Source organism: Pelophylax lessonae (assembly GCF_965119305.1).
Source record: "Pelophylax lessonae genome assembly, chromosome: 2".
In the NCBI taxonomy this organism is placed as follows: Eukaryota; Metazoa; Chordata; class Amphibia; order Anura; family Ranidae; genus Pelophylax; species Pelophylax lessonae.
Window position 1 is genome coordinate 382,058,739 of NC_138769.1, and position 26,086 is coordinate 382,084,824.

The 26,086-nt window shown below is 40.5% G+C and overlaps 1 protein-coding gene across 2 annotated transcripts in view; it reads left to right on the forward strand.

Annotated features, from left to right (window-relative positions):
- Positions 1–26,086, forward strand: part of ULK2 (unc-51 like autophagy activating kinase 2) — a 197,199-nt gene that overhangs the window by 113,384 nt on the left and 57,729 nt on the right. For both annotated transcript variants that reach the window (XM_082247019.1, XM_082247018.1), the window contains exons 6-10: positions 5,568–5,741; positions 13,186–13,259; positions 21,485–21,586; positions 23,473–23,531; positions 24,064–24,146. In XM_082247019.1, the coding sequence (XP_082103145.1) occupies positions 5,568–5,741; positions 13,186–13,259; positions 21,485–21,586; positions 23,473–23,531; positions 24,064–24,146 (492 nt within the window). The remainder of the gene's footprint in view (positions 1–5,567; positions 5,742–13,185; positions 13,260–21,484; positions 21,587–23,472; positions 23,532–24,063; positions 24,147–26,086) is intronic.

The following is a 26,086-nucleotide window of genomic DNA, read 5'->3' on the forward strand; positions in this document are numbered from 1 at the left end:
ATTGGACTTTTTTCTTTCTGAACTGTTTCTTAACAGCAAAACAGATGTTACACCTTGACACATTGTATAGGAATATCTACTAAATAACAATTTCATGTGTGTGTTTCTTCACTTACCTATATGGAATTTACTTCCCAACTATTTGATACCTCAAATGTTTTTATTATTTAAGGTATGCTATGTCATATATGCATTTCCTAGGATAGCGCACTTTACCACTATTTTAACATTATTTTCCATTATTCAGGAACATTAAGTGCAGCAATCCACCTTCAATCAGCGCATCTTTAACATCTTTTTTCCATACGTTTACATACCCTGGCAGAATTTATGATTTCTTGGCCATTTTTCAGAGAATATGAAGAAAGGGGGTACTTCATGAACCCCATTTCTTTATGGGATGGTGGCAAGTGCATTAAAGGACCAAATTTAAAAAAAAAAAAAAAAAGAGGGGTTTTTTATTATATCATTTAAAGTATAAGCTGGCTAGTAAGCTTCTGAGGTATTGAACTTTTGACCTAGGTCATTTGGGTTTTGAACTTCCCGCCTATTCCTTCAGTGTGTATCCAGGCAGTTTGAATCAATAGGGGTCCTTCCCGCCTTTTCCTTAGCTATCACTGGGCAGTTTAGCGCGGGGAGGGTCATCTCCCGCTCAATTAGCCCGCTCTTTGGCCAGAAATCCAGTTTTTTCTGGTTCTAGTAGGACTATTTATACAGGTGGCCGCGGGGCTCCGGGTCACTTTCTTACCTCAGGACGTTCTGTCAAGATCCCCCTCCCTCCCTCCCCTTTTGGTTGTCGCGGCCACGCTAATAATTAATTGGCTATAGCGATCGCCCTAGCGGAGTGCTAGGGTGGATGAAATTTAATTTTTTAAAGTTTTTATGTGGATAATGGCTGTAAAGTTTAAGTCAGGTGGTCAACCCGAGCCGTATGGCTGGGTTGATATTTTATGTGATACGAAGTTTTTAATGTCAAAAAGTCTGAAGTTTTATTTATTGTAATTCAAGCCATTAATTAAAGCAGCCGCGGCCTTTTATCTCCAAACAATGCCTAGCGTTTTTATTTATTTATTTATATTTATTATGTTAGCTAAGTTATTTATGTAAGGTAAATCTTGCCTGCCATTCCCATATGGAATGATAACACGAAAACTTTTCTTTTACTTATGGTTAGTGTTTGGCTGAAGCCATTTATTATCAATTAACTTTGTTTACTCTTTTTAAATCATAATGACAACAGAAACTACTCAAATGACCCTGATCAAAAGTTTACATACCCCAGTTCTTAATACCATGTAATACCCCCTTTAACATCAATGACAGCTTGAAGTCTTTTGTGGATGAGGCTCTTTATCTTCTCAGATGGTAAAGCTGCCCATACTTCCTGGCAAAAAGCCTCCAGTTCCTGTAAATTCTTGGGCTGTCTTGCATGAACTGCATGTTTGAGATCTTCCCAGAGTGGCTCAATGATATTGAGGTCAGAAGACTGAGATGGTCACTCCAGAACCTTCACTTTATTCTGCTGTAGCCAATGACAGGTCGACTTGCCCTTGTGTCATGTTGGAATGTCCAAGTCCGTCCCATGCGCAGCTTCCGGACTGATGAATGCAAATTTAACTCCAGTATTTTTTTATAACATACTGCAATTATCTTGCCATCAATTTTGACCAAATTTCCTGTGCTTTTATAGCTCACACATCCCCAAAAAATCAGCGATCCACCTCCGTGTTTCACAGTAGGAATGGTGTACCTTTCATCATAGGCCTTGCTGACTCCTCTCCAAATGTAGCGTTTATGGTTGTGGCCAAAAAGCTCAATTTTGGTCTCATCACTCCAAATTACTTTGTGACAGGTTTGAGGCTCGTCTCTGTGCTGTTTGGCGTATTGTAAGCCGGATACTTTGTGGCATTTGTGTAGTAATGGCTTTCTTCTGGTGACTCGACCATGCAGCCCATCTTTCTTCAAGTGCCTCCTTATTGTGCATCTTGAAACAGTCACACCACATGTTTTCAGAGTGTCCTGTATTTCACCTGAAGTTATTTGTGGGTTTTTCTTTGCATCCTGAACAATTTACCTGGCAGTTGTGGCTGAATTCTAGTTGGTCTACCTGACCGTGGTTTGACTTCAACAGAACCCCTCATTTTCCACTTCTTGATTAGAGTTTGAACACTGCTGATTGACATTCTCAATTCCTTGGATATCTTTTTATATCCCTTTCCTGTTTTCCTTTGACAATTATTTTGCTTTCCCCATGAATCAGAATCCGGAAACGTCAGTGCAGCACTGGATGAAAGATGTAAGGGTCTGTCAGGAGTCCAGAAACTCACTGACCTTTTATACACACGCACTAATTACAAGCAAACAGATCACAGATGAGTATGATTACCTTTAATTGCCATTCAAACGCCTTTGTGTCAACTTGTGTGCATGTTATCAAGCCAAAATCACCAGGGTATGTCAACTTTTGATCAGGGTCATTTGGGTAGTTTCGTCATTATGATTTAGAAAGAGTAAACATAGTTGATTGATAATAAATGACTTCAGCCAAACACTAACCATGAGTGAAAAAAGTTTTTGTGTAATCATTCATATCCTCGGAAAAATGGGCAAGAAATCATAAATTCTGCCAGGGTATGTAAACTTATAAGCACAACTAACTTGGTAGTCTGTTTATATCCGGTAGCCTATGGATCCAACATGGGACCACAAGCATCTGCTGTCAAAATGAGGACAAAAAAAACGTAACAGGCATCGATGTCACAAAAGTGACATCTGTACTATTCTGCTCTCTTTCAGCAGGACCCTATGTCCCGGTTCACACTGGTGCAATGCGGGAAAAGCTTGAATCAGTGCCGGTTCCCGCATCGCACCAGAATCGCACAGTGGTTCGCACTGAGATCTTCGAATCGCTGGGTGTGTCAGTGTAATGTTAATGACACCCCCAGATTGGTTCACAGATCGCAGTGCAAACTGTGAAATGGTGCAGAAATCGCATCTCATAGGTGTGAACACCCTTGCGATCCGATTCCAGTTTGAACCAAGAAAAGGGTCCTGTACCATTTTGTTGCGAATGCGATGCGATTTCAGCCATAAATTTTGTATGGCTGAAGAGCAACCCACAGACATTGCATGTGGTCTGCACAGCAATGCAGTGCAATCACATGTAATGTCTGGCATCGCACTAGCGTGTACGGGCACTTAGACTTTTTAATCCTGTATTATGAGCATCTTTGCTCTTCAAGCTGTTAGAAGCAGCATAGGTATAACAGTTGGAATAATACCCTGTAACTAGCCTGCAAATACTGTGCCTTGAAAAAGCAATTATATCCCTTAAAATTTTCCACATTTTGCCATGTTACAACCAAAAACATAAATGTATTTTATTGGGATTTTATGTGATAGACCAACACAAAGTGGCACATAATTGTGGAAGGAAAATTATAAAAATAATTTTTAAAATATTTTACGAATAAATATCTGAAAAGTGTGGCGTGCATTTGTATTCAGCCCCCCTGAGTCAATAGTTTGTAGAACCACCTTTTGCTGCAATTACAGCGGCAAGTCTTTTTTGGTATGTCTCTACCAAGTTTGCACATCTAGAGAGTGACATTTTAGCCCATTCTTCTTTGCAAAATAGGTTAAGCTCTGTCAGATTGGATAGAAAGTGTCTGTGAACAGCAATTTTCAAGTCTTGCCACAGATTCTCAATTGGATTTAGTTCTGGACTTTGACTGGGCCATCCTAACACATGAATAGCTTTGATCTAAACTATTCCATTGTGGCTCTGACTGTATGTTTAGGGTTGTTCTTCTGCTGGAAGGTGAACCTCCGCCCAATTCTCAAGTCTTTTGCAGACTCTAACAGGTTTTCTTCTAAGCTTTCCCTGTATTTGGCCCCATCCATCTTCCCATCAACTCTCACCAGCTTTCCTATCCCTGCTGAAGATAAGCATCCCCACAACCTGATGCTGCCACTACCATGTGTGTCTCAGGGTGATGTGCAGTGTTAGTTTTCCACCACATAGCGTTTTGCTTTTAAGCCAAAAAGTTACATTTTGATCTCATCGGACCAGGGCACCTTCTTCTCATATTTGCTGTGTACCTCACATAGCTTCTGGCAAACTGGACTTCTTAGGGTTTTTCTTGCCGCTTTTCCTTAAAGGCCAGATTTTTGGAGCACACAGCAAATGACTGTCCTGTGGACAGATTCTCTCACCTGAGCTGTGGATCTCTACAGCTCCTCCAGAGTTACCATGGGCCTTTTGGCTGCTTCTTTGAATAATACTCTCCTTGCCCAGACTGTCAGTTTAGGTAGATGGCCATGTCTTGGTAGGTTTGCAAACTCTTTCCATAGTCAGGTTATGGATTGAACAGTGTTTCATGAGATGTTCAAAGCTTGGGATATTTTTTATAACCGAACTGTGCTTACCTATCTGGTGTTTTTCTTGGCCTTTGTGATGCTGTTTGTTCACTAAGGTTCTCTAACAAAGCTCTGAGGGCTTCCCAGAACAGCTGTATTTATACTGAGATTCATTTACACAGAGGTGGCCTCTGTTTACTAATTAGGTGATTTCTGAAGGCAATTGGTTCCACTAGATTTTAGTTAGGGGTGTTAGAGTAAAGGTGGCTGAATTACAAATGCACACCATACTTTTCCTTCCACTTCACAATTATGTGTCCTTTTGTGTTGGTCTATCGCATCAAATCCCAATACAATACATTTACTTTTTTGGTTGTAACATGACAATGTGGAAAACTTCAAGGGATGTGAATACTTTTTTAGGGCACTGTATGTCTAAAAATTTCAGTACCCATATCCTGGAGATTGGCCCCAGATGCGCCTAAAAATCCAACTCCAATCCAGGAGTTGTTTCTATTGTTGCAAATGGAGGCAGGTGTGACTTTAATTTTATTTTAATGTGACAACATATAAAAAATATAGTCAGCTGAGCTCACTGGAAACACATGACCATCTACCTACTGAATGATACTCTATATACCATGAGTTCAGTATTTTTCTTTATCACAAGTTCTCTGACCATGTTAATCGCACCAGTTCTGTTACTGCCATTTCTAATTCTTATCAAATGCCTAACGGGTCAAACATAAACCTATACTCGGACACTTTCATATTGTATGAAACGGCAAACACAAGGGAAAATCTGACATAGGTTTGAATGCTCCACGACTCGAGCATATGCTTCGAAGATACAAGTTTATATGGGTTTTGTTGTTGTATCAATATGTACGATACGCCAATGTTATCTTTCTGCATTGCTTTCATTGTGCAAAACATTGTTGTACTCTGTTGTATCCAAGCTTTTCTTAAAAAACAGTTTGAAATAAAAAATATAGTCAGAGTTGTGTGTGTCTCTGTGGCGAGAGAGGACCCAGGTCAAAGTAGGGGTTATGTAGCAGGCACGTTGTTCACCTACAGCCCGGATTACCTTCTTTACACCGCTGGATGAAATATTCATTGTACCTTTTTGGTGAACGTAGATAACGTTGCACATTACTTACCAGAAGGCTACTAATTAATAAAAATAAATATTTATTTTTTTAATGCAGCTAAAGGAACATTGAGTGAAGACACCATTCGAGTCTTTCTGCAACAGATCGCAGCTGCCATGAAGGTGTTACACAGCAAGGGAATCATCCACAGGGACCTAAAGCCACAGAATATTCTTCTCTCTTATGCTACTCGGAAGAAGCTGAATTTTAGTGGCATCCGGATAAAAATTGGTAAACAATGATGTAAACACAGGTTTAAGCACATGTAATCTAAAGAGAATAGATTTGGGGGTGCAACAAATGACGGGCGGTATTTTTACTCCACCTGGCATCAGTGGTGTATTTTGGTTTTGTGCTGCCCTAGGCAAGACTAAAATTGGGCGCCCTTCCCATGTACATTTTCCCCACTCCTTTTTTAACGGATGTGTCTTCTTCCAAAATTGAAGGACTACAAGTCCCAGCATGAACCCCTGAGATCTCACGAGAGGGGGGATGAGAGGGGATGGGAGAGAGAGGGTGGTTGAGGGAGAGAGAGAGGGGGGTGAGTGAGGGAGGAAGAGAGAAGGGGGGATGAGAGAGAGCGAGGGATTGGGTGAGGGAGGGAGAGAGGGGTTGGGTGAGGGAGGTAAAGAGAGAGGGGGGTGGGGATGAGAGAGAGAGAGAGAGGGGAATCGAAGAGAGTGGGGGGATGATAGAGAGAGTGGGGGGATGAGAGAGAGACAGGGGGGGTGAGAGAGAGGGGGGGATGAGAGAGAATGAGAGAGAGAGTGAGAGGGGGGTGAGAGAGGGGGTAGAGAGAGAGAGGGGGTGAGAAAGGGAGGGAGAGAGAGAGGAGGGGTGAGAGAGTGAGAAAGGGGGGTGAGTAAGAGAGAGAGGGGGGGTGAGAGAGGTGGTTCTAGCAACCAGTGGCCAATAGAGTCTCAGGTGGTGGGGGGTGGCTTTTTTGCTGCCCCCCTGCAAAGTGCTGCCCTAGGCCTGGGCCTTGTTGGCCTAGGCCAAAATACAGCACTGGTATGTGAGTACTACTGGTTGAAGACGTGCAATTGTAAAATCCAGATTTATTGAAGTCCAAAAGATAAAAACATCCAAAGTATAACCACAACAGTCAGAGACATGGGGGAAAAAAGCACGGCGGTTGACGCGTTTCACGGAGTCTTCCGCTTAGTCGTAACCATGCATGAACATTACAAAACACTGCTTTAAATAGAGAAAAAACATTTCATGTGCTCCTCCTTGATCGCAATTGATTGAGCACACAGCTGCAGATAGTGATCCTCAATTAGAGACACGCAAAGGGCCCAGCAGGATTTGTCTGTATATTTAAGCTTCACCCCAAACTAAATACATAACAAAATACATCGGTAAAAATATATATATAATAGATGTAATGGATATAAGACACCTAGTGCATAAGTGAAGCCCAAAACCAGAAAAAGAAAGAGGAAGGAAAAAGAAAGAAAAAAAAAAAAGAAGAAATAAAGTAAATAATGAAGAAGAAATATATATATGAAAGGATAATGAAAATTAATAAATAAATGAAATGAAATAAGATGTGAAAAAACAAGGGAAGTAAAGAGAAAAAAAAAATTGAAAAAGAGAATAAAGCTGGAGAACAAAGGGATACATAGATGAAATATATATGTCATACCCATACATAGTGGGAAAATCTGAAAGGCATGGCACCATCCATTAACCGGTTGCCGACCGCCGCACGACTATATACTGCGGCGGTCAGCCCCGGCCAGGCAGAGTGACGTATCGGTACGTCACTCGCCTGTCACTGACTTGGCTCGTTCACAGGCAAGTCAGTGCGTGTGACCGGCGGACTCGATGTCCGCCAGTCACACTGCGATCGCTCCTGTGAAGGGAGAAAGACAGAGCAGCTTGTGTAAACAAGCTGCCTGTCAGTTCTCCCTGTGTAAAAGTGAAGATCTGTCCGTTCTACTATGTAGAACGGTTGATCTTTGCTTTTACACCAATAGGAATGTCCCTACACAGTTAGAATCACGCCCCTAGGACACACTTAACCCCTCCCTGTCCAATAAAGTTAACCCCTTCCCTGCCAGTGTCATTTTTGCAGTAACAGTGCATATGTATAGCACTGATTACTGCAGTAATGTCACTGGTAACCCCAAAAGTGTCAAAAATGTCAGTCAAGGGTCCGATCTGTCCGCCGCAATGTCGCAGTACCGAAAAAAAAATCGCAGATCGCCGCCATTACGCGTTAAAAAAAAAAACACCAAAAATGACAAAAATCTTTCCCTTTGTTAGTAAACGCGATAACTTTTGCGCAAACCAATCAAAATACGCTTTTTGCGATTTTTTTTTACCAAACATAGGTAGCATAAAACAAATTGGCCGAAAAATGTTAAAAAATTTTGATTTTTACTTTTTTTTTTGGGGAATTTCATATAAAAAAATGTGAAAATATTGTTATTTTTGCAAAATTTACGCTCTTTTTTTGTTTATAGCGCGTGATCAAAAAATCGCACAGGTGATCAAATACCACCAAAAGAAAGCTCTGTTTGTGGGAAAAAAAGGACATCAAATTCGTTTAGGTACAGCGTCGCACGACCGCGCAATTGTCCGTTAAAGTCACGCAGTAAAAAATCGCAAAAAAACCCCTGGTCCTTTAGCAGCCAAATCCTCCGGGGCTTAAGTGGTTAAGTATGTCCCCACAGCTGTGTGCACAACCAAAGAACGATCCACAAAAAACCATATATCCCTAATCAAAAAGATCACTAAAAAATTATTATTAGCAAATGATTTTTCCGGTAAACCAAATACATGTATATAATAAGTAGCATGCTCATGCCAACGAAAATATATACATATATAGAGAATATACCACTTGCAAATCTGTACAGATAATATAATATAATGGATAACACACTCATACAGAGGAATATATACATATAAATGGTTAACAGTCCCACATTCCACATATATGGATACAGGTAAAGTTCAAATTGAATACTAATCAAAGGCAGATGCACACTCCAATACGTAAAATGTGGGTAATGATTCATAAGATATCTAAAACCATGAGAATCCTGAACATAAACATACATATAAACATAAACGATTATATGTCACAATAGATATCCAAAATATCGCAAGACATCCATATATGTTACGATAAATGGAGATGAATTGGATGGTCCACTATGTATATTATCATTAGATATAAGCATCCCAACCAGACTAAAAAGTACTGGGTTCAAAGAGTACAAGAGAAGAACAAAAATAAAAAGGCAAAGAACAGAAAGAAAGGCAAAAGAATAAAGGACAAGAGCATAGAAAAGAACATCAGAGAGACACAGAATGGCCGGTCAAAGAGAACATACATCGATGCATATAGGGAACGAGTAGCAAATAACATAAAGACATATATCCACATCCATATATAGCAATATTATTGTTATTCTCAAAAATTCTAGTACATTCCAAAGAGTGTCTAAAAGTATCATGGAAACAGGAACTATATGTCAAAAAATGATAGAATACCCGTGTCCCAAAGCATAAGCACTATTACTATGAATAGAAGTGGGTAACATCCCATTCAAAGTTTAAGCCGCCAGGTAATCGGGTCTGGAGTCTATGAATCCAGAAAACTTCCCTCTTGCATAGAAGGCGGAACACATCACCCCCCCTCAATGGAGTGATTACACGTTCGATCACTTGTACCGATATATAAAATACAGCACTGCCTGGCATCCATTCAGGTGTCACCATATATCAGCATTTCTTATAACTTCTCTTAGAACCTAAATGAACCCATTTTTTTTTTTTTTTTTTCAAATCGAAAACCTCTGGTTTCCCTACCCCACCCTCTTTAGCTATTGGGCTTCATTCACACCTGAGCATTTAGACACTCAACAACTCTTACCATTAAAAATCCTAATATTTTAAAGGGTACCTGTTTATAGCTTAGTATTCCGACACCTGTCACTCTAAAAATAACAGGAGCTTTTTCATGCAGATTTGGCCATTTTGGCCACATACACATTAATAATAGGGCATGAAAAAATGTGAAAAAGCATGTTGTGCACATTTTTCAGGCTCACCAATAAATAAAAATCTGTTTGCCTAAAAACAAGTACCCCTATCCCAAGCAACTCCTATATGGATCATCGCTCCTAAAACACACAAAAAAGCATACAAAATTGCCTGAATGCACTACGCTCAAGAGTGAATGTAGACTTGTACCACAACTCAGACCTCAGATGCAGCGTAGTCCTGCATTACATTGCCCGGGTCTCCATTGCATCTAGCTGTGTATACATGGTTTTCTCCTAACATCTGTGCTCCAGTGCACAGGAGCCACTATACGATCTGTAGAGATGAATTGGAGGGCTGGGAGAGGATGAAATGTTAACACTGCCCAGTAGAGGAGAGCCCGGCAATGTAGAGTGGGACTGCACTGCACCTGAATGTCCTCTGCTTAAGAAAATTATGATTCCAAATGGCCCTTTAACTCCAATAACCCCATAATGGGTTACTTTTAACCCAGTAATCTCAGTAACCCCATGTTCTGAAGGGTTGCAAATACAGATTATATGATTATTTTTTGTAGTCTTTAGAAAAAAACACTTTAGAATGCTTTAGAGCCCATTTACACTGTTGTTTTTTTGTAATCATCAACTTTTTTATTAGGATTTCCAGTATCTCACAAAAGTGAGTACACCCCTCACATTTTTGTAAATATTTTATTATCTTTTCATGTGACAACACTGAAGAAATGACACTTTACTACAATGTAAAGTAGTGACTGTACAGCTTGTACACTCTTGTCTGCTTGTCTTCAGTAAACTGTTTGTGGGTTTTCTTGTGCATCATCTTTAGAAGAGGCTTCCTTCTGGGACGACAGCCTAGGCCAGTGATGGGAAACCTTGGCACCCCAGATGTTTTGAAATTACATTTCTTATGATACTCAACTACATTCCAGAGTGCATGAGCAACATGGGAAATGTCCAAAACATCTGGGGTGCCAAGGCTCGCCATCACTGGCCTAGGCCATCTTATGTAGAGCAACAATTCTTTTTTTCAGATCCTCAGAACTTCCAGTGACCAGTATGAGAGAGTGATAGCGATAACACCAAATTTAACACACCTGCTCCCCATTTACATCTGAGACCTTGTAACACCAATGAGTCGCATGACACCGGGGAGGGAAAATAGCTAATTGGGCCCAATTTGGACATTTTCACTTAGGGGTGTACTCACTTTTTTTGCCAGCGGTTTAGACATTAATGGCTGTGTGTTGAGTTATTTTGAGGGGACAGCAAATTTACACTGTTATACAAGCTGTACACTTACTACTTTACATTGTAGCAAAGTGTCATTTCTTCAGTGTTGTCACATGAAAAGAATAAAATATTTACAAAAATGTGAGGAGTGTGCTCACTTTTGTGAGATACTGTATGTAAAAGAAAATACAAACGCGGTAATTAGTGCTTCAGGTAGTATAATAGAAAACACACACAAATATTCAAATGTGATAAAGGTCCAAATAGCACATAAAGACTGCAGAACAAAATTCCAGCAGTTTCAAAGTAAGGTGGACAGTCATATCTCATGAATTAGTGTGCTGGCATATGGTGGTGATCATTCACTGTTGCGTTTTAATGCACTAAACCCGCAAGTGTTTAACTTCTATAATAACAAAATCATGTCTGTTTCCATCTCTGCCTTTCCTCTGCTGTGCATTCTTAAAAATCTGATATTCATTTTTTTTTTTTTTAGCATTTCAGTATATTAGAATGCCTATACATGTCAACAGGAACTAACAAACCTTGTCAATGGCTGTTAAAGTATATATTACCCCAACATTTCATATTCCTTGTATGTGCATGTTGTACCTTTTTAAACCATTAAAGTATCCTGTTCTATTTAAATGTCTTCTTTTATGTCAGATATCTGGTGTTCTTGCCAGTCCCTCTGCTTTCCTACTTCAAACTGACCACACCAGGAATAAAAGCACATCCATCCCAGAGTCGTCAGATTCCTGGCTGTGCTGGGAGCACTGCCTGCCTGTCTTCCAATGGCCAAAACCTGTGCTGACATGCCCCCCTGCACCGCCATTCATTAGGTAGATCGGTGTATTTGAAAACACTGCTATATGGTCATATTAAAATCCATATGTGAAGACACCTTCATCCCACTTGAACATAGAAAATCTGTTTCAAAGCGTTTCCAAAGATCGGGTGCGAAAACGGTAACCCAGGTCCGCTGGTGGAAGATGCAAATCCACCTTATGGTAAGTGGGCTCTCGCATCCGCTACGCGGAAAGTCAAAGAAACAAATGGGGGGGGGGGGGGGCTAGCGGGATTTTTATGGTGTCATACAAAGCACTTATAGAGGCAAACGTATGAAAAAATAAAACATTTATTATGAAATCAAGACAGACATTTCATTAAAAAATATATTCGGGGAACAGAATAAATACATCCATTCAGAGAACACATGATACAAAAATGAAGATATAGTATAACCGGTAGGACATGGAGAGATACAAATTTCCAAGAAAACTAGATGTTTTCTTGGAAATTTGTATCTCTCCATGTCCTACCTGTTATACTATATCTTCATTTTTGTATCGTGTTCTCTGAATGGATGTATTTATTCTGTTCCCCGAATATATTTTTTAATGAAATGTCTGTCTTGATTTCATAATAAATGTTTTATTTTTTTATACGTTTGCCTCTATGAGTGCTTTGTATGACACCATAAAAATCCCGCTAGCCCCCCCTCCCCCATTTGTTTCTTTGACTTTCCACGTAGCGGATGATAGAGCCCACTTACCATAAGGTGTATTTGCGTCTTCCACCAGTGGACCTGGGTTACCGTTTTCACACCCGCTCTTTGGAAACTCTTTGAAATAGATTTTCTAGATCAGTGTATTGCTATTTCCCTGCCTCCTGCTGACACCCTCCGCACCCACCTCTCTAAGCCCCCTATGCAGCTGAGGACATGAAAACAGAGGTCATGTGATCACTTTAAAAAAAAAAAATTGCCTTGCATTTCTATTTAAACAGAATAAGGGCTCTTTCACACGGTCCGCAGGCGTATCCGTGCTGCTCAGCGGGGATCGATTCGCGACGATCCCCGCTGAGCCGGCGGATGACAGCTCCGTCTCCGCTTGCAGTGCGGAGAGGGAGGTGTCACAGCTCCCGCTGCTCTCTATGGGGGATCGGATGGAAAATAGGGTTTCCATCCGTCTAGATTTCACGGACAGGATCGGATACGGATGGCAGCGGGTGTCAGCGGACATGTCTCCGCTGACATCCGCTGCCCCATAGAGCTGCATGGAGGATCCGATCAGATCCGCCTAAAAAACTGACAGGCTGATCTAATCGGATCGCCCGTGTGAAAGAGCCCTTAGTCATTTTACAAGGTGAGGGTTCACGTACACTTTAACCCAAAACCTAAATTCAAAAACCCATTGAACATGCATGTCAAATGAGTTCAGCGCAAGTAAATGCATATAGATACGTGCTAGTACACCTGCCAACAATACAAATAAAACCCCACACCTCTTCCCACGCATAGATTTAAACAGGCTCTTAATATGTCTGTTAGTACCTGAGCTGTCACCCATGTCTTTTTATTTCTTTTTTTACATGTTTAAAATGTTAGTTACCTTCATTTTTTTTTTTTTTCGCCCGTATTTTAGCGGACTTTGGCTTTGCTCGTTATCTGCAGAGTAACATGATGGCTGCTACATTATGTGGTTCTCCAATGTACATGGTAAGGTATTCATTTTATTTCTTGATTTGACCGCTACGAAAAAATATTGTAAACAGTTGTATAGATAGTATTGGCTATCATTGTTCACATTTATATGCATACCAATTTGTTCAGAAACAGGGCTTAGAACAAGGTTATAATACTTCGAGGTTGTGCCTGAGCAACAGATTTTTTTATTTTTAGGAATATTGAAATATTTATTGGGACCTTTAGGTTATAGCTTGTCCCAACTCTTTGCCAGTTTTACATATGCTGCACAACCTAGTTTGTTGAGAAAATATATTTTCACACTTAGTTTTATTCAGGTAATGTGTTGCATTCTTCAGTGATGGGAAGGGAAAAGAGTGACATAAATGGCATGCAGAGAGAAGATAGTGTGAGCTTTGTTTTAGAGTCACGTTGACCTAACACTTATGTGATAGCACTAGTTAGCTCACATGCTGGATTGATTGCTGAATTCCTAGAACCATGTTTTGATAGGACACAGAGTTCACACTAACCTTAACATGCCATTAGGTAATGTACCATGACCTGTGCTTTTAAAAATCCTAAACATGGTAAAACAAAAAGTATAGTATTGTAGGTATAATAAATTTAGTTGGTTTAAAGAAGATATCTATATGTAAATGATGATAGTATATAATACATAAATAGTTATCACCTCTCCATCCCATCCAGCAGTCCTCTGCCTAGGTCGGTTGAAGTCATGTTGCCGAAGATGGTCTTCAGTATTGCAATATTTAGGAAGATCTGTTAAGCATACAAAAGCAGGCTGTAAACAGTGTACAGGAAAAGGGGTATAACAAAGATCAGATGTAATACATAAATAGGATACATATACAAATCCTGATATCTGACTTTGGCTGGATACATCAAGCTACAATAGCACTTAAAGTGGTTGTAAACATGAAAAAAAAATGAAATAAGCAGTGTACCTTGTACATCTAAGCATCTGAAGCCATCTATCCCCAGTCTTTTAAAGAAAGATAAAGCCACCATTCTTTAATCCTCTCTGCTTTTTCATGCTTTGAGTGTGACACGTGAAAAATTTGTGTCACCAAGTCCTTGCTCCTTTGACAGACAGACTGTATAATTTCCCCCATGAACGAGCATGAGAGAAGGCCGCATTTCTAACAGTTACTGCCCCCTTCCTCCTCTAGCTCTGCCCTGATTGGCTGCTCCTTTCTACATCCTCATTGGCCCAGTGCACAAGTCAGGTGATGACATGCGGGCACAACGGGGACTGGGGTGTACGCACTTGTCTAGGTCTGTGACTGCTGTGCACACCACAAAAGTGTCCTTGCTGGGGGGGGGTGTAGAGATGGGAAGCGATTCTGCTGATGTCAGGACTCCGCCTCCTGACCTATGACATGAAGACACGCCCACCGATAAGCACTAGTTTACGGGCTTTCACAGGCGCTGGGAAATAGAATAAAAAGGTGTGTGTTTGTGCACTGCTGCACAGTCCTGTTGGAACAGGAAGGGGCCATCCCCAAACTGTTCCCACAAAGTTGGGAGCATGAAGTTGTCCAAAATGTGGTATGTTGACGCCCCTAGACTTCCCTTCAGGGGCCAAGCCTAACCCCTGGAAAAAAAAAAACATAATCCCTCCTCCAGATGATTTGGACCAGTGCACAGAGCAAGGTCCATAAAGACCTGGATGAGCGAGTTTGGGGTGGAGGAACTTTACTGGCCTGCACGAGTCCTGACCTCAACCTGATAGAACACCTTTGGGATGAATAAGAGCGGAGACTGCGAGCCAGGTCTTCTCATCCAACATCAGTGCCTAACCCTACAAATGCGCTTCTGGAAGAATGGTCAAACATTCCCATAGACACACTCCTAAAGCTTGTGGACAGCCTTCCCAGAAGAGTTGAAGCTGTTATAGCTGCACAGGGTGGGCCAACTCAATATTGAACCCTACGGACTAAGACTGGGATGTCATTAAAGGTCAAGGCAGGTGTCCCAATACTTTTGGTAATATAGTGTATGTATATATATATATATATATATATATATATATACATATATATATGTGTGTGTGTGTATATATATATATATATATATATACGTGTGTATAAAATGTTTTATAGAATTGGTACAGTGCTTTACAAAAAAAAAAAAAGGAAAACAGCACAGTTACAGTACAATTCAAGACAAAATGTTAGGAGAACCTGGCTCGTGAGAACTTACAATCTATAAATTAAATATATATAATCCTGATTATAATTGTGGAAAAAAATATAAAACCCTTCCATAGGCTGATAATCATTTACTTTTATACAGTGCCTTGCGAAAGTATTCGGCCCCCTTGAATGTTTCGACCTTTTGCCACATTTCAGGCTTCAAACATAAAGATATAAAACTGTAATTTTTTGTGAAGAATCAACAACAAGTGGGACACAATCATGAAGTGGAACGAAATTTATTGGATATTTCAAACTTTTTTAACAAATAAAAAACTGAAAAATTGGGCGTGCAAAATTATTCAGCCCCTTTACTTTCAATGCAGCAAACTCTCTCCAGAAGTTCAGTGAGGATCTCTGAATGATCCAATGTTGACCTAAATGACTAATGATGATACATAGAATCCACCTGTGTGTAATCAAGTCTCTGTATAAATGCACCTGCACTGTGATAGTCTCAGAGGTCCATTTAAAGCGCAGAGAGCATCATGAAGAACGAGGAACACACCAGGCAGGTCTGAGATACTGTTGTGGAGAAGTTTAAAGCTGGATTTGGATAGAAAAAGATTTCCCAAGCTTTAAACATCCCAAGGAGCACTGTGCAAGCGATAATATTGAAATGGAAGGAGTATCAGACCACTGCAAATCTACGAAGACCTGGCCGTCCCTCTAAACTTTCAGCTCATACACGGAGAAGACTGATCAGAGATGCAGCCAAGAGGCCCATGATCACTCTGGATGAACTGCAGAGATCTACAGCTGAGGTGGGAGACCCTGTCCATAGGACAACAATCAGTCGTATACTGCACAAATCTGGCCTTTATGGAAGAGTGGCAAGAAGAAAGCCATTTCTTAAAGATATCCATAAAAAGTGTCGTTTAAAGTTTGCCACAAGCCACCTGGGAGACACACCAAACATGTGGAAGAAGGTGCTCTGGTCAGATGAAACCAAAATCGAACATTTTGGCAACAATGCAAAACGTTATGTTTGGCGTAAAAGCAACACAGCTCATCACCCTGAACACACCATCCCCACTGTCAAACATGGTGGTGGCAGCATCATGGTTTGGGCCTACTTTTCTTCAGCAGGGACAGGGAAGATGGTTAAAATTGATGGGAAGATGGATGGAGCCAAATACAGGACCTTTCTGGAAGAAAACTTGTAGTCTGCAAAAGACCTGAGACTGGGACGGAGATTTGTCTTCCAACAAGACAATGATCCAAAACATAAAGCAGAATCTACAATGGAATGGTTCACAAATAAACATATCCAGGTGTTAGAATGGCCAAGTCAAAGTCCAGACCTGAATCCAATCGAGAATCTGTGGAAAGAACTGAAAACTGCTGTTCACAAACGCTCTCCATCCAGCCTCACTGAGCTCAATCTGTTTTGCAAGGAGGAATGGGCAAAAATTTCAGTCTCTCGATGTGCAAAACTGATAGAGACATACCCCAAGCGACTTACAGCTGTAATCGCAGCAAAAGGTGGCGCTACAAAGTATTAACTTAAGGGGGCTGAATAATTTTGCACTCCCAATTTTTCAGTTTTTTATTTGTTAAAAAAGTTTGAAATATCCAATAAATTTCGTTCCACTTCATGATTGTGTCCCACTTGTTGATTTTTCACAAAAAAATTAGTTTTATATCTTTATGTTTGAAGCCTGAAATGTGGCAAAAGGTTAAAATGTTCAAGGGGGCCGAATACTTTCGCAAGGCACTGTATATGTGTATATGTAATAAGACACTATAGTAGGTGTAACTAAGTGTACATTGTATAAAACATTATAGTAGGGTTAGAGAACTATATTCAGGAAGGCATCTAATTTAAAAAATGTCAAATCCCACATTCTCCGAGGCCTTTTCACCTGACATGCATATTGTGGCCAGTCCTTGGCAAGCAAACTTTCCATAAACTGAAATATGTAGGGCCTGCATGTCTGTTACGAAGTGATAGAGATCAATCTTCAATTTGTTAATGTTTCTATTTATTCTTCCAGTTATGTTTTTATTCTTTGCAGCTGTCCTGCTGTTCATTTTTCCAGACTGCAGTCTTATCTTAGCCTCTCAAAGCTTTAATTAACCTCAGCTGCAGTTTCTTTAAGCTTCTCCCTCCAGCTAATATCAGCAGGAGGGAGCCCGACTCCAGCACTGGCTTTGCAACCTATAACTCGTGGCCTGATTATTTCGTCATTATTACTTACTTTCCAGCAGCCTGTTGTCTGTTCTTTACAGTGTTGACTCCAGTCTATTGTGTTTCGGTCAATTTACAAGCCAACTACTTTCAGCATTTGGATTACCTTCCATTTCTCCTGAAGTGTCCAGTTTTCAGGTTTATTTACTTTCCCTTTGTCCCGTGTAGGCAAGCTGTTCATCAATGGTTGGTATTCAGTATTAGAAGTCCTGCGTTGCATGCTTTCAAATGGTTCTTTGACCACTGCAGCTAGGCATAGTTTTTGCTATGTATCCCATGATCATATTCCATATTTCGCAAGTTCTGCTTTGCTGTATAGATTTGAGTCCTTATCTTTAACATCTTTAACCACTTAAGCCCCGGAGGATTTGGCTGCTGAAAGACCAGGGGGTATTTTGCGATTCGGCACTGCGTGACTTTAACGGACAATTGCGCGGTCGTGCGACGCTGTACCCAAATTAGATTGACGTCCTTTTTTTTCCCACAAACAGGGCTTTCTTTTGGTGGTATTTGATCACCTGTGCGATTTTTACTTTTTGCGCTATAAACAATAAAAGAGCGACAATTTTGAAAAAATAACAATATTTTTCACATTTTTTTATATGAAATTCCCCCCAAAAAAAAAGAAATCAAAATTTTTAACATTTTAGGCCAATTTGTTTTCTGCTGCATATTTTTGGTAAAAAAAAATCACAATATTTTGATTGGTTTGCGCTAAAGTTATTGCGTTTACTAACTAAGGGAAAGATTTTTGTCATTTTTATTGTTTTTTTTTTTTTAACGAGTAATGGCGGCGATCTGCGATTTTTTTTTTTTTTTTTTTTTTTTTTTTTGCGGGACTGCGACATTGCGGCAGACAAGATTGGTCCCTTGACTGACATTTTTGACACTTTTTGTGGTACCAGGGACATTACTACAGTAATCAGTGCTATACATATGCACTGTTACTGTAAAATGACACTGGCAGGATAGGGGTTAACTTTATTGGAGATGCAGGGGTTAAATGTGCCCCTAAGGGCGTGCTTCTAACTGTAAAGGGGTGTGGCTAGTGATGTAACCACAGAGACATACGATCCTACATAGCAGGATCGTATGATCTCTGCTGTTACACCAGGGAGAATGACAGGCGGCTTTGTTTACATCAGCCGCCTGCCTTTCTCCCTCTCCCAGGGAGATCGCGAGTGACCCGCGGACATCGGGTCCGCTGGTCACACGCGCGGCCATGTTAGGGAACGCACGCTCGCCCCCTAGAGGCTTTCAGGCTAGCAACATAGTACTATGTCACTTTGCCTGTACGGGGCTGACTGCCGCAGTAAATAGTCGTGCTGCGGTCGGCAAGTGGTTAAAGATTATCTCTGTTCCCTTTCACTTTAAATGGTTCGTTTGGACCCAGCTAGTCTAAACAAACTAACTGCCACAGCAGCTCTCAGCTCTGTATGTACTGTATGTAGCTTTAGCCACAGTGCTGGGTTCCGGCTGTGATACTTCCTGTCTCATACCCAGAACAAAACAATGTCAGGCAGAGCAGCACTCAGCCATTCATAGACAGGTTTGTGTTCTATGAGTTAAAACAAGGCTTCCTCTGATTGGCTGAGGAGTGCTGATGACCTCATCCCCCCACCACTGTTATCATCAGGTGCAGTGGTGGATAATAGAACTAAGGGGCTGTCAACGGCCATCTTCAAGAGAACCCAACTATGCCTGGCTTTTCTGCCTAGTTCCTCCATTTATAGAGCAAATAATCGGCAATTTTTTTTATATTTATATAAAGATGAATTTTTAAAATTCATTTATTGATGTATTAAAAAATGTGATTACTGAACTTCACAGCTACTTTAAATCAAAATATGGAAGTTTTTTTGGAAGCTATCTGTAATCCACGTTGTGTTATGGTGAAAAAATAGGTGCGCTATTGGTGAAAAAAGAAGCTGCTACCAAAGGTCCTATTATGCAATTGGAATAATTAATGTGTGTATGAGTGATCTGGTGCGCTAATGAATAAAACTAATAAATGTGTTGATGAAAACAAAAAATCTAAATAGGTTAAAAATGAAATATATATTCACATATGACTAAAGAAAATATTCCGAAGTCCATAATAACACTGGTGCAAAATAAACAGTGAATCCCTTGTTTCCAAAATCAAACGGTGTTGGTTCATAGATGGTGATATATAAATCCCTCCACCATGCAAGTTGTTCTCTCACCAGACGGAAATGATGAAAGTGCAAAATCAACTTTAAATCCACTCTTGTGCAGTATAAGTGAAATCCCACAGTCCACTGTGTGCACACCCAGCAAATCAAAGCCTCTTACCAAACAGCAAAAAATATAAGCATGGGTCATCAAATGGAAGATTTCCCTTACTCAGCATGGATTGAACAAATCCAGATATGCTCAGGGTAAAATCCAGCTTTCCCATACACTGTCTTGGGACGATAGCCTCAGAGTGTACCCATGGAGGAATAAAATGGGCAAATGATAGTGCATTACCTCAAAACACTTTTATTAAAATAAATAAAGACATGCACTTACAATTGGATATGGTTTAACCCCGCTAGCGGTATCCCCGAGCGTGACTCGGGGTAGGAATTTTCTGCTATTAGCGGTATCCCCGAGTCACGCTCGGGGTGAATGGCAGAGCTATGCAGACAGTGCAGCGGAGCGTCTCTTACCTTATCCTGGCAATCCAGCGATGAGCTCTCATTGCTGTGACCGCCAGCCGAGATCTCCGCCGCTCGTCTGTCGGTAGGAGGACTTCCCAGTTCCGTTCTCTGCAGCAGCAATGCTGCATGGGAGCGGAACTAGGGAGGGAAATTCAAAAAAAAAAAAAAAAAAAAAAACCGTTACACAAAACACATAACACATTTTATATTATATGTATGCATATATATATATATATATATATATGTGTATGTGTGTATATATATATATATGTGTGTGTGTGTGTGTATGTATATATATATATATATATATATATATATATATACCTATACACATATATATATATATATATATATATATATATATATATATATATATATAAAAATTATATTATTGATTCGATTATAATTCATGCGTTTTATATATATATATATATATATATATATATATATATATATACACACACATATATATATATATATATATATATATATATATATAATATATAACGCATGAATTATAATCTAATCAATAATATAATTTTATTATATATTAAATAATAAAATAATATTATTGATTCGATTATAATTCACGCGTTTGTGTTTCAAATTTATCACATCTGGGATGTCTACTAGAGTCTTGTTTTGGTCAGGTTTAAGTCAGTAATTACTAAGAATTGTAGGCCTATAATACATAACGCCAAATTTCCATGAAAAGAATTGTACCGCTTTTGGTACAGAATTCCAGACAGAATCATACCGCCAGGGAGGTTAAAGAGCGGTTTGCATCAACTAGTAGGGAGCCGCGGCCGCCTGCAGCACGGACCTCGGACGTGATGTGTGACGGTGCGGCGCCTCCTCTATGACGCGTTTCCTTCAAAAGAGCTTCGACTGAAACAGGAGGATGCCTGCACCGTCACTTCCGTCCATTTAAATACACAACACAGGATAGACCCTTCCGGTGTCCGCAAGAAAAGACCGGTTGTCTAAGGGGATTTATTGGTATAAAAATGTGCATAAAATACAAACCTACATCCGAGCGGGGGTCACACATCATGTCCGCGGTCTGCGCTGCAGTCATATGTGAATCCACGTTGTGTTGATTGTTAACCGTTTAGACATGATGCCCTATGCGGGCTGTAGTTTTGTTTGAATACCAACATGGTGATCTGTTTGGCTTTTCAGGCTCCAGAGGTTATCATGTCACAACACTATGATGCAAAAGCAGATCTTTGGAGCATAGGAACCGTCATTTATCAGTGCCTAGTTGGCAAGCCACCATTCCAGGTAACCATCTCTTGTGTATTTAGATTTTGTTTACTTCCTGTACTGGTCACCGTTTATTGCAGGAAACTGTGTGGGTTCTCTGATGTTCTTTGTAGCAAGAATTAATCCGTATTGCTCAAGTAGATAAATCTCTTTTCAATGTTTGATAGTGGGAATTATTTTTTATGCGAGAAGCATAGAGCTTAAATATAAATCTGTTAGCACAGAGACCAGAGCTTACAAATACATGCAGCTTACAGACACATTTATCCGAAACATGTTGTACAAAAGCCCTTTTTTTTATTTGTTTGTACATTTTTTTTATCACAGCGTTTGATCTGATGTGTACACACAAACCTAAAAGTGCGATATATCATATAATTACTTAGGAAGCGCAAAAGTTAAAATAGGGACACACTGTGTCATAACATTCCATTTATTTAAATGTTATAATCACTAGGTTTTGTTAGATTCCACACCTCCCTTCCCAATAATAGTATGTATTGATAGGGGAAACTTTGCCATGTGCATGTTAATTTAGAGTTATACTGTAGCTGGTCAGTACTGTGGCATTTATACTTTCATTAGGTTTGCTGTCAAAAATTGCAGTATCCACCAGTTTTTCTTTATGGAAGTGCAGAACTGATTTGTCAGCCAGCCAAGTACAGTGTAATAAACATATACCATGTTCAGTGTAGCGCAACCAATATCAGTGCAATAAAGTATTGAAAAAATATTAAAAACAATACTTAATAAAGTCCTAAAGTGTACAATCCACCGCTATGTAATTCAATGTGACAGTTCAAATTAGAAATCCAAAAATAATTGTGATCCAGTGAATTCCGCGACCACCACCCTTGGCTAAATTTCCTGCTCACCTCCAGATAATGACCCCATTACAGAGTCACAATCACCATAAAGATATCCCACAGGATGCCACAGGGGTACTCCTCCTCGAGGTATCTGTAAGCTTCTTTGACCTCCTCTTAGGGTCTCAATCATTCATATGCGGCCATAAAATTATAAAAGAAAACCATAGTGCTCTCTGCTTTGAATACTATTATATAAAACGTAACACAGGGATTAAAAATACTCACAAAAGTGTAAAAACATGCATGTCATAAGCACATGTTGCTGATACAACTAAATGACGTCCAAAGTAACAGCTCATTCCACCTGTACTCGTTACGCCCTTCTTCAGCAAGTACAGTGTAACAAACCAAAATCATGTAGGACGTGAAGTTGTGTGTGTGTACATACATGGGGGGTGCTTATGCTAGAATCCATGGACCGCTTTCCATGTAATTCACATTTCTTTGCTTAGAGACTGACTGTACACATATATTCAGTAGAGATGACCTCCGGTGTCCCCCGAACTCTATGCTTAAAGAAGAATAAATGGACGGTACACATGTAGTCAGTAGTTATCAGCTCTTGCATCCTTCAAACTACTCTACTTCCGCTTTTTTGTGCTTCAGTGGGCAGTGGGCCGGGTCTTTCCCTACCCGTCAGTTTCCATGAGCTGTGCGGCAGGGAATGACCCTGCCTGCAGCTTATTGGAGTACAAAAAAGCATGAGATTTAGGTTGGAGACGCGTTTAAAGGACCCCTGTGCTCATGTCTAGCAGTCAGCCTGCTGCCAAATATACAAACGTATGACTTTGGAGAAGGGGCTATAATCTCTGCAGTGGGCCCTTCTACTGTTTTAGTTCACAGCTGGCAGATTATATAATGTTTACACTATACTGTCAGATATCCATGACCTTACCCAGATTTTAATTATCTTAGTGCAAAGTTAATGTGTAGTTAACCCAATCATAGCATTACTTGTATCTGTTGGTCAAGAGAATTGCTTAGTATATAGCTAGTTTACAGAACTTTCCTTGAGGTTTTTTTTTTTCCTAACAGGCAAATAGTCCTCAGGATCTGCGATTGTTCTATGAGAAGAATAAGAACCTTGTTCCAAGGTAATTTTAATAGCCACACTCTTTTAGAGGTCCTATTTATGGTGGGCTATCGTTGTTCAACAGGTGTTGCTGTAGTATAATAGTGAATTTTCTGCAATGATATTAGTGCCCTCAGGCACCAAAATATGAGCCCTGTATGTGTCAGAGCATTTACAGTGCCTTGAACAAGTATTCATACCCCTTGACATTTTCCACATTTTGTCATGTTACAACCAAAAAACGTAAATTTATTTTATTGGGGTTTAATTTGATAGACCAACACAAAGTGGCACATAATTGTAAAGTGGAAGGAAAATGATAAATGGTTTTCAAAATTTTGTACAAATAAATATCTGAAAAGTGTGGAAAATGTCAAGGGGTATGAATACTTTTTAAGGCACTGTATATTAGGGTGTTTTTACATTCAATGGGATTTTTGCCGTCTTTATGAGCCAACTTTGTGCTTGCACCTTCATGCTAAACAAACTTTGTGCTTTGGACACCTACTCAGATTATGAACATGCTTATCATTTGCTTGTATGACATCTTACAGCATTCCCGGGGAAACGTCTCCATACCTGTCTAACTTGCTGCTGGGACTACTTCAGAGAAACCAAAAAGACAGGCTTGACTTTGGTAAGTTTCGTTTTTACAGTTACGTTTTATTCTGTATGCAACCGATGTGTATAAAGAGACACTTTCACCTTGCCTATTAAGGCCTCTATAGTGGGGATAGACCGATATGTTTTTTTCAGGGCCGATACCAATATATAGGTCACAACGCATCAGCTGATATGGGCCGATATCTTGTACATTTAAAGTTTTGAAAAATAAAGACAATTTTTGACACAAATCTGGCACAGAACATGTTAATTTTTGTTTAATGATTAATGGCTGGCTTGTTGGCACCCTGTGGTGGGTGGGTGGCTGTCTGGCACCCTGTGGTGGGTAGCTGTGTATCTGGCACCCTGTGGTGGATGACTGGCACCCTGTGGTGGTGGGTGGCTGGCTGTTTTGGCACCCTGTGGTGGTGGGTGGCTGGTTGTTTGGCACCCTGTGGTGCTAGGTGGCTGGCTGTCTGGCACCCTGTGGTGCTGGGTGGCTGGCTGTCTGGCACCCTGTGGTGGGTGGGTGGCTGGCTGGCTGTCACCCTGTAGTGAGTGGGTGGCTGGCACAGGGGATGGGGGTGGCTGGCTGGTACAGGGCCTGTGGGTAGCTGGCTGGCTGGTACAGTGCCTGTGGCTGGCTGGTACAGGGCCTGTGGGTGGGTGGCTGGCTGGCTCGCTGGTACAGTGCCTGTGGCTGGCTGGTACAGGGCCTGTGGGCGTGGGTGGCTTGTTGGCACCGGGCTGCTGTGGGTGGGTTTATGGCTGTGATACACTCCCTCTAAACTATTTCCGACTCCAGACGAGGCTGTCCAAAGCGAGGGAGGCGGCCTAAAAAAGGCAGAATGACGTCACGAAAATATCGGTAATATCGGCCAGTTCCGGGGCCGATACCGATATCGGAAAAAGTTGATATTGGCCCTCCGGTAATAGGTCAATCCCTACTCTATAGTAGAAGTACAGTTTATTGGATGGAAGCTGGATAGACTTCCCTAGGGAAAAATATTATAAACTCAGTTTTGGAAAGATTGAGTTTGAAAAAGAGCAGTGACACCTATACTGATATGTCGAGCTAATAAATTAGTAATGTATAAGGTAGACTAACATGGTGAACAGAGGAGTAGAGTGAGATTTGTGAGTCAGCTCACCCAAGGAACAGGTAAAGATAGAGAAGCGAAAAAATGTGTTCTTGCTAAACCTAATAACAGGAAACCTGTGCCAACCATTACAGACTTCTTTCTGAAAATGCTAGTTAGTCGGGAATGCCTGATCCTCTGATTTCAGTATTTCCCATGTCACAGACCTTGAATGTGCATGTGCCCAATACAGTTGAACAGAAATCAGAATTCTGTGTTCAATTATGTATTCTAGGTCAGTAATCTAGGAAGTGTGATGTTTTGAATGCGGAGCCCTGTATTACTCTTCCCACGACTCCCGCTGTGTCAGAATATAGCGGGAGCGAGCCTCCGGTGGCGCGCGCCGCCGAGAGGGGGAGGGATCCAGCGACGTAGGTCTACGTCGCCAGACCCAGGAGAGCCACTTTGCCGCAGTACTGTCAATGTGAGCAGTCGGCAAGTGGTTAAACTTGTAGTCACTTGGAATAATTACCTCCTTACAGATAGCTAAAAAGATCAATGGTGTCAGTTGGAACTTATCTGAGAGACAGAAATTGCTTGGTGCTCAAGGAACCCTAATTGATAAACCCTGATCCAGAGTTCAGGTTTAGATTAGGTTGGGAGGGTTGGCTGTGTTTTTTTTTTTTTTTTTTTTTTTTTTTTTTGTGAACACCGACTTTAGCAAATAGGGATAAATCCAAGGCACCCAAGTGTTTAATTAAACATATTTTGGTTTGTCTAAATCTTTGACCATACACATGCTTTAAAATAGGAAAGATCATATAGAGCACGTGTCAAACACAAGGCCCGTGGGCCGAATCTGGCCCTCCAGGCCATTTCATGTGGCCCTCACACC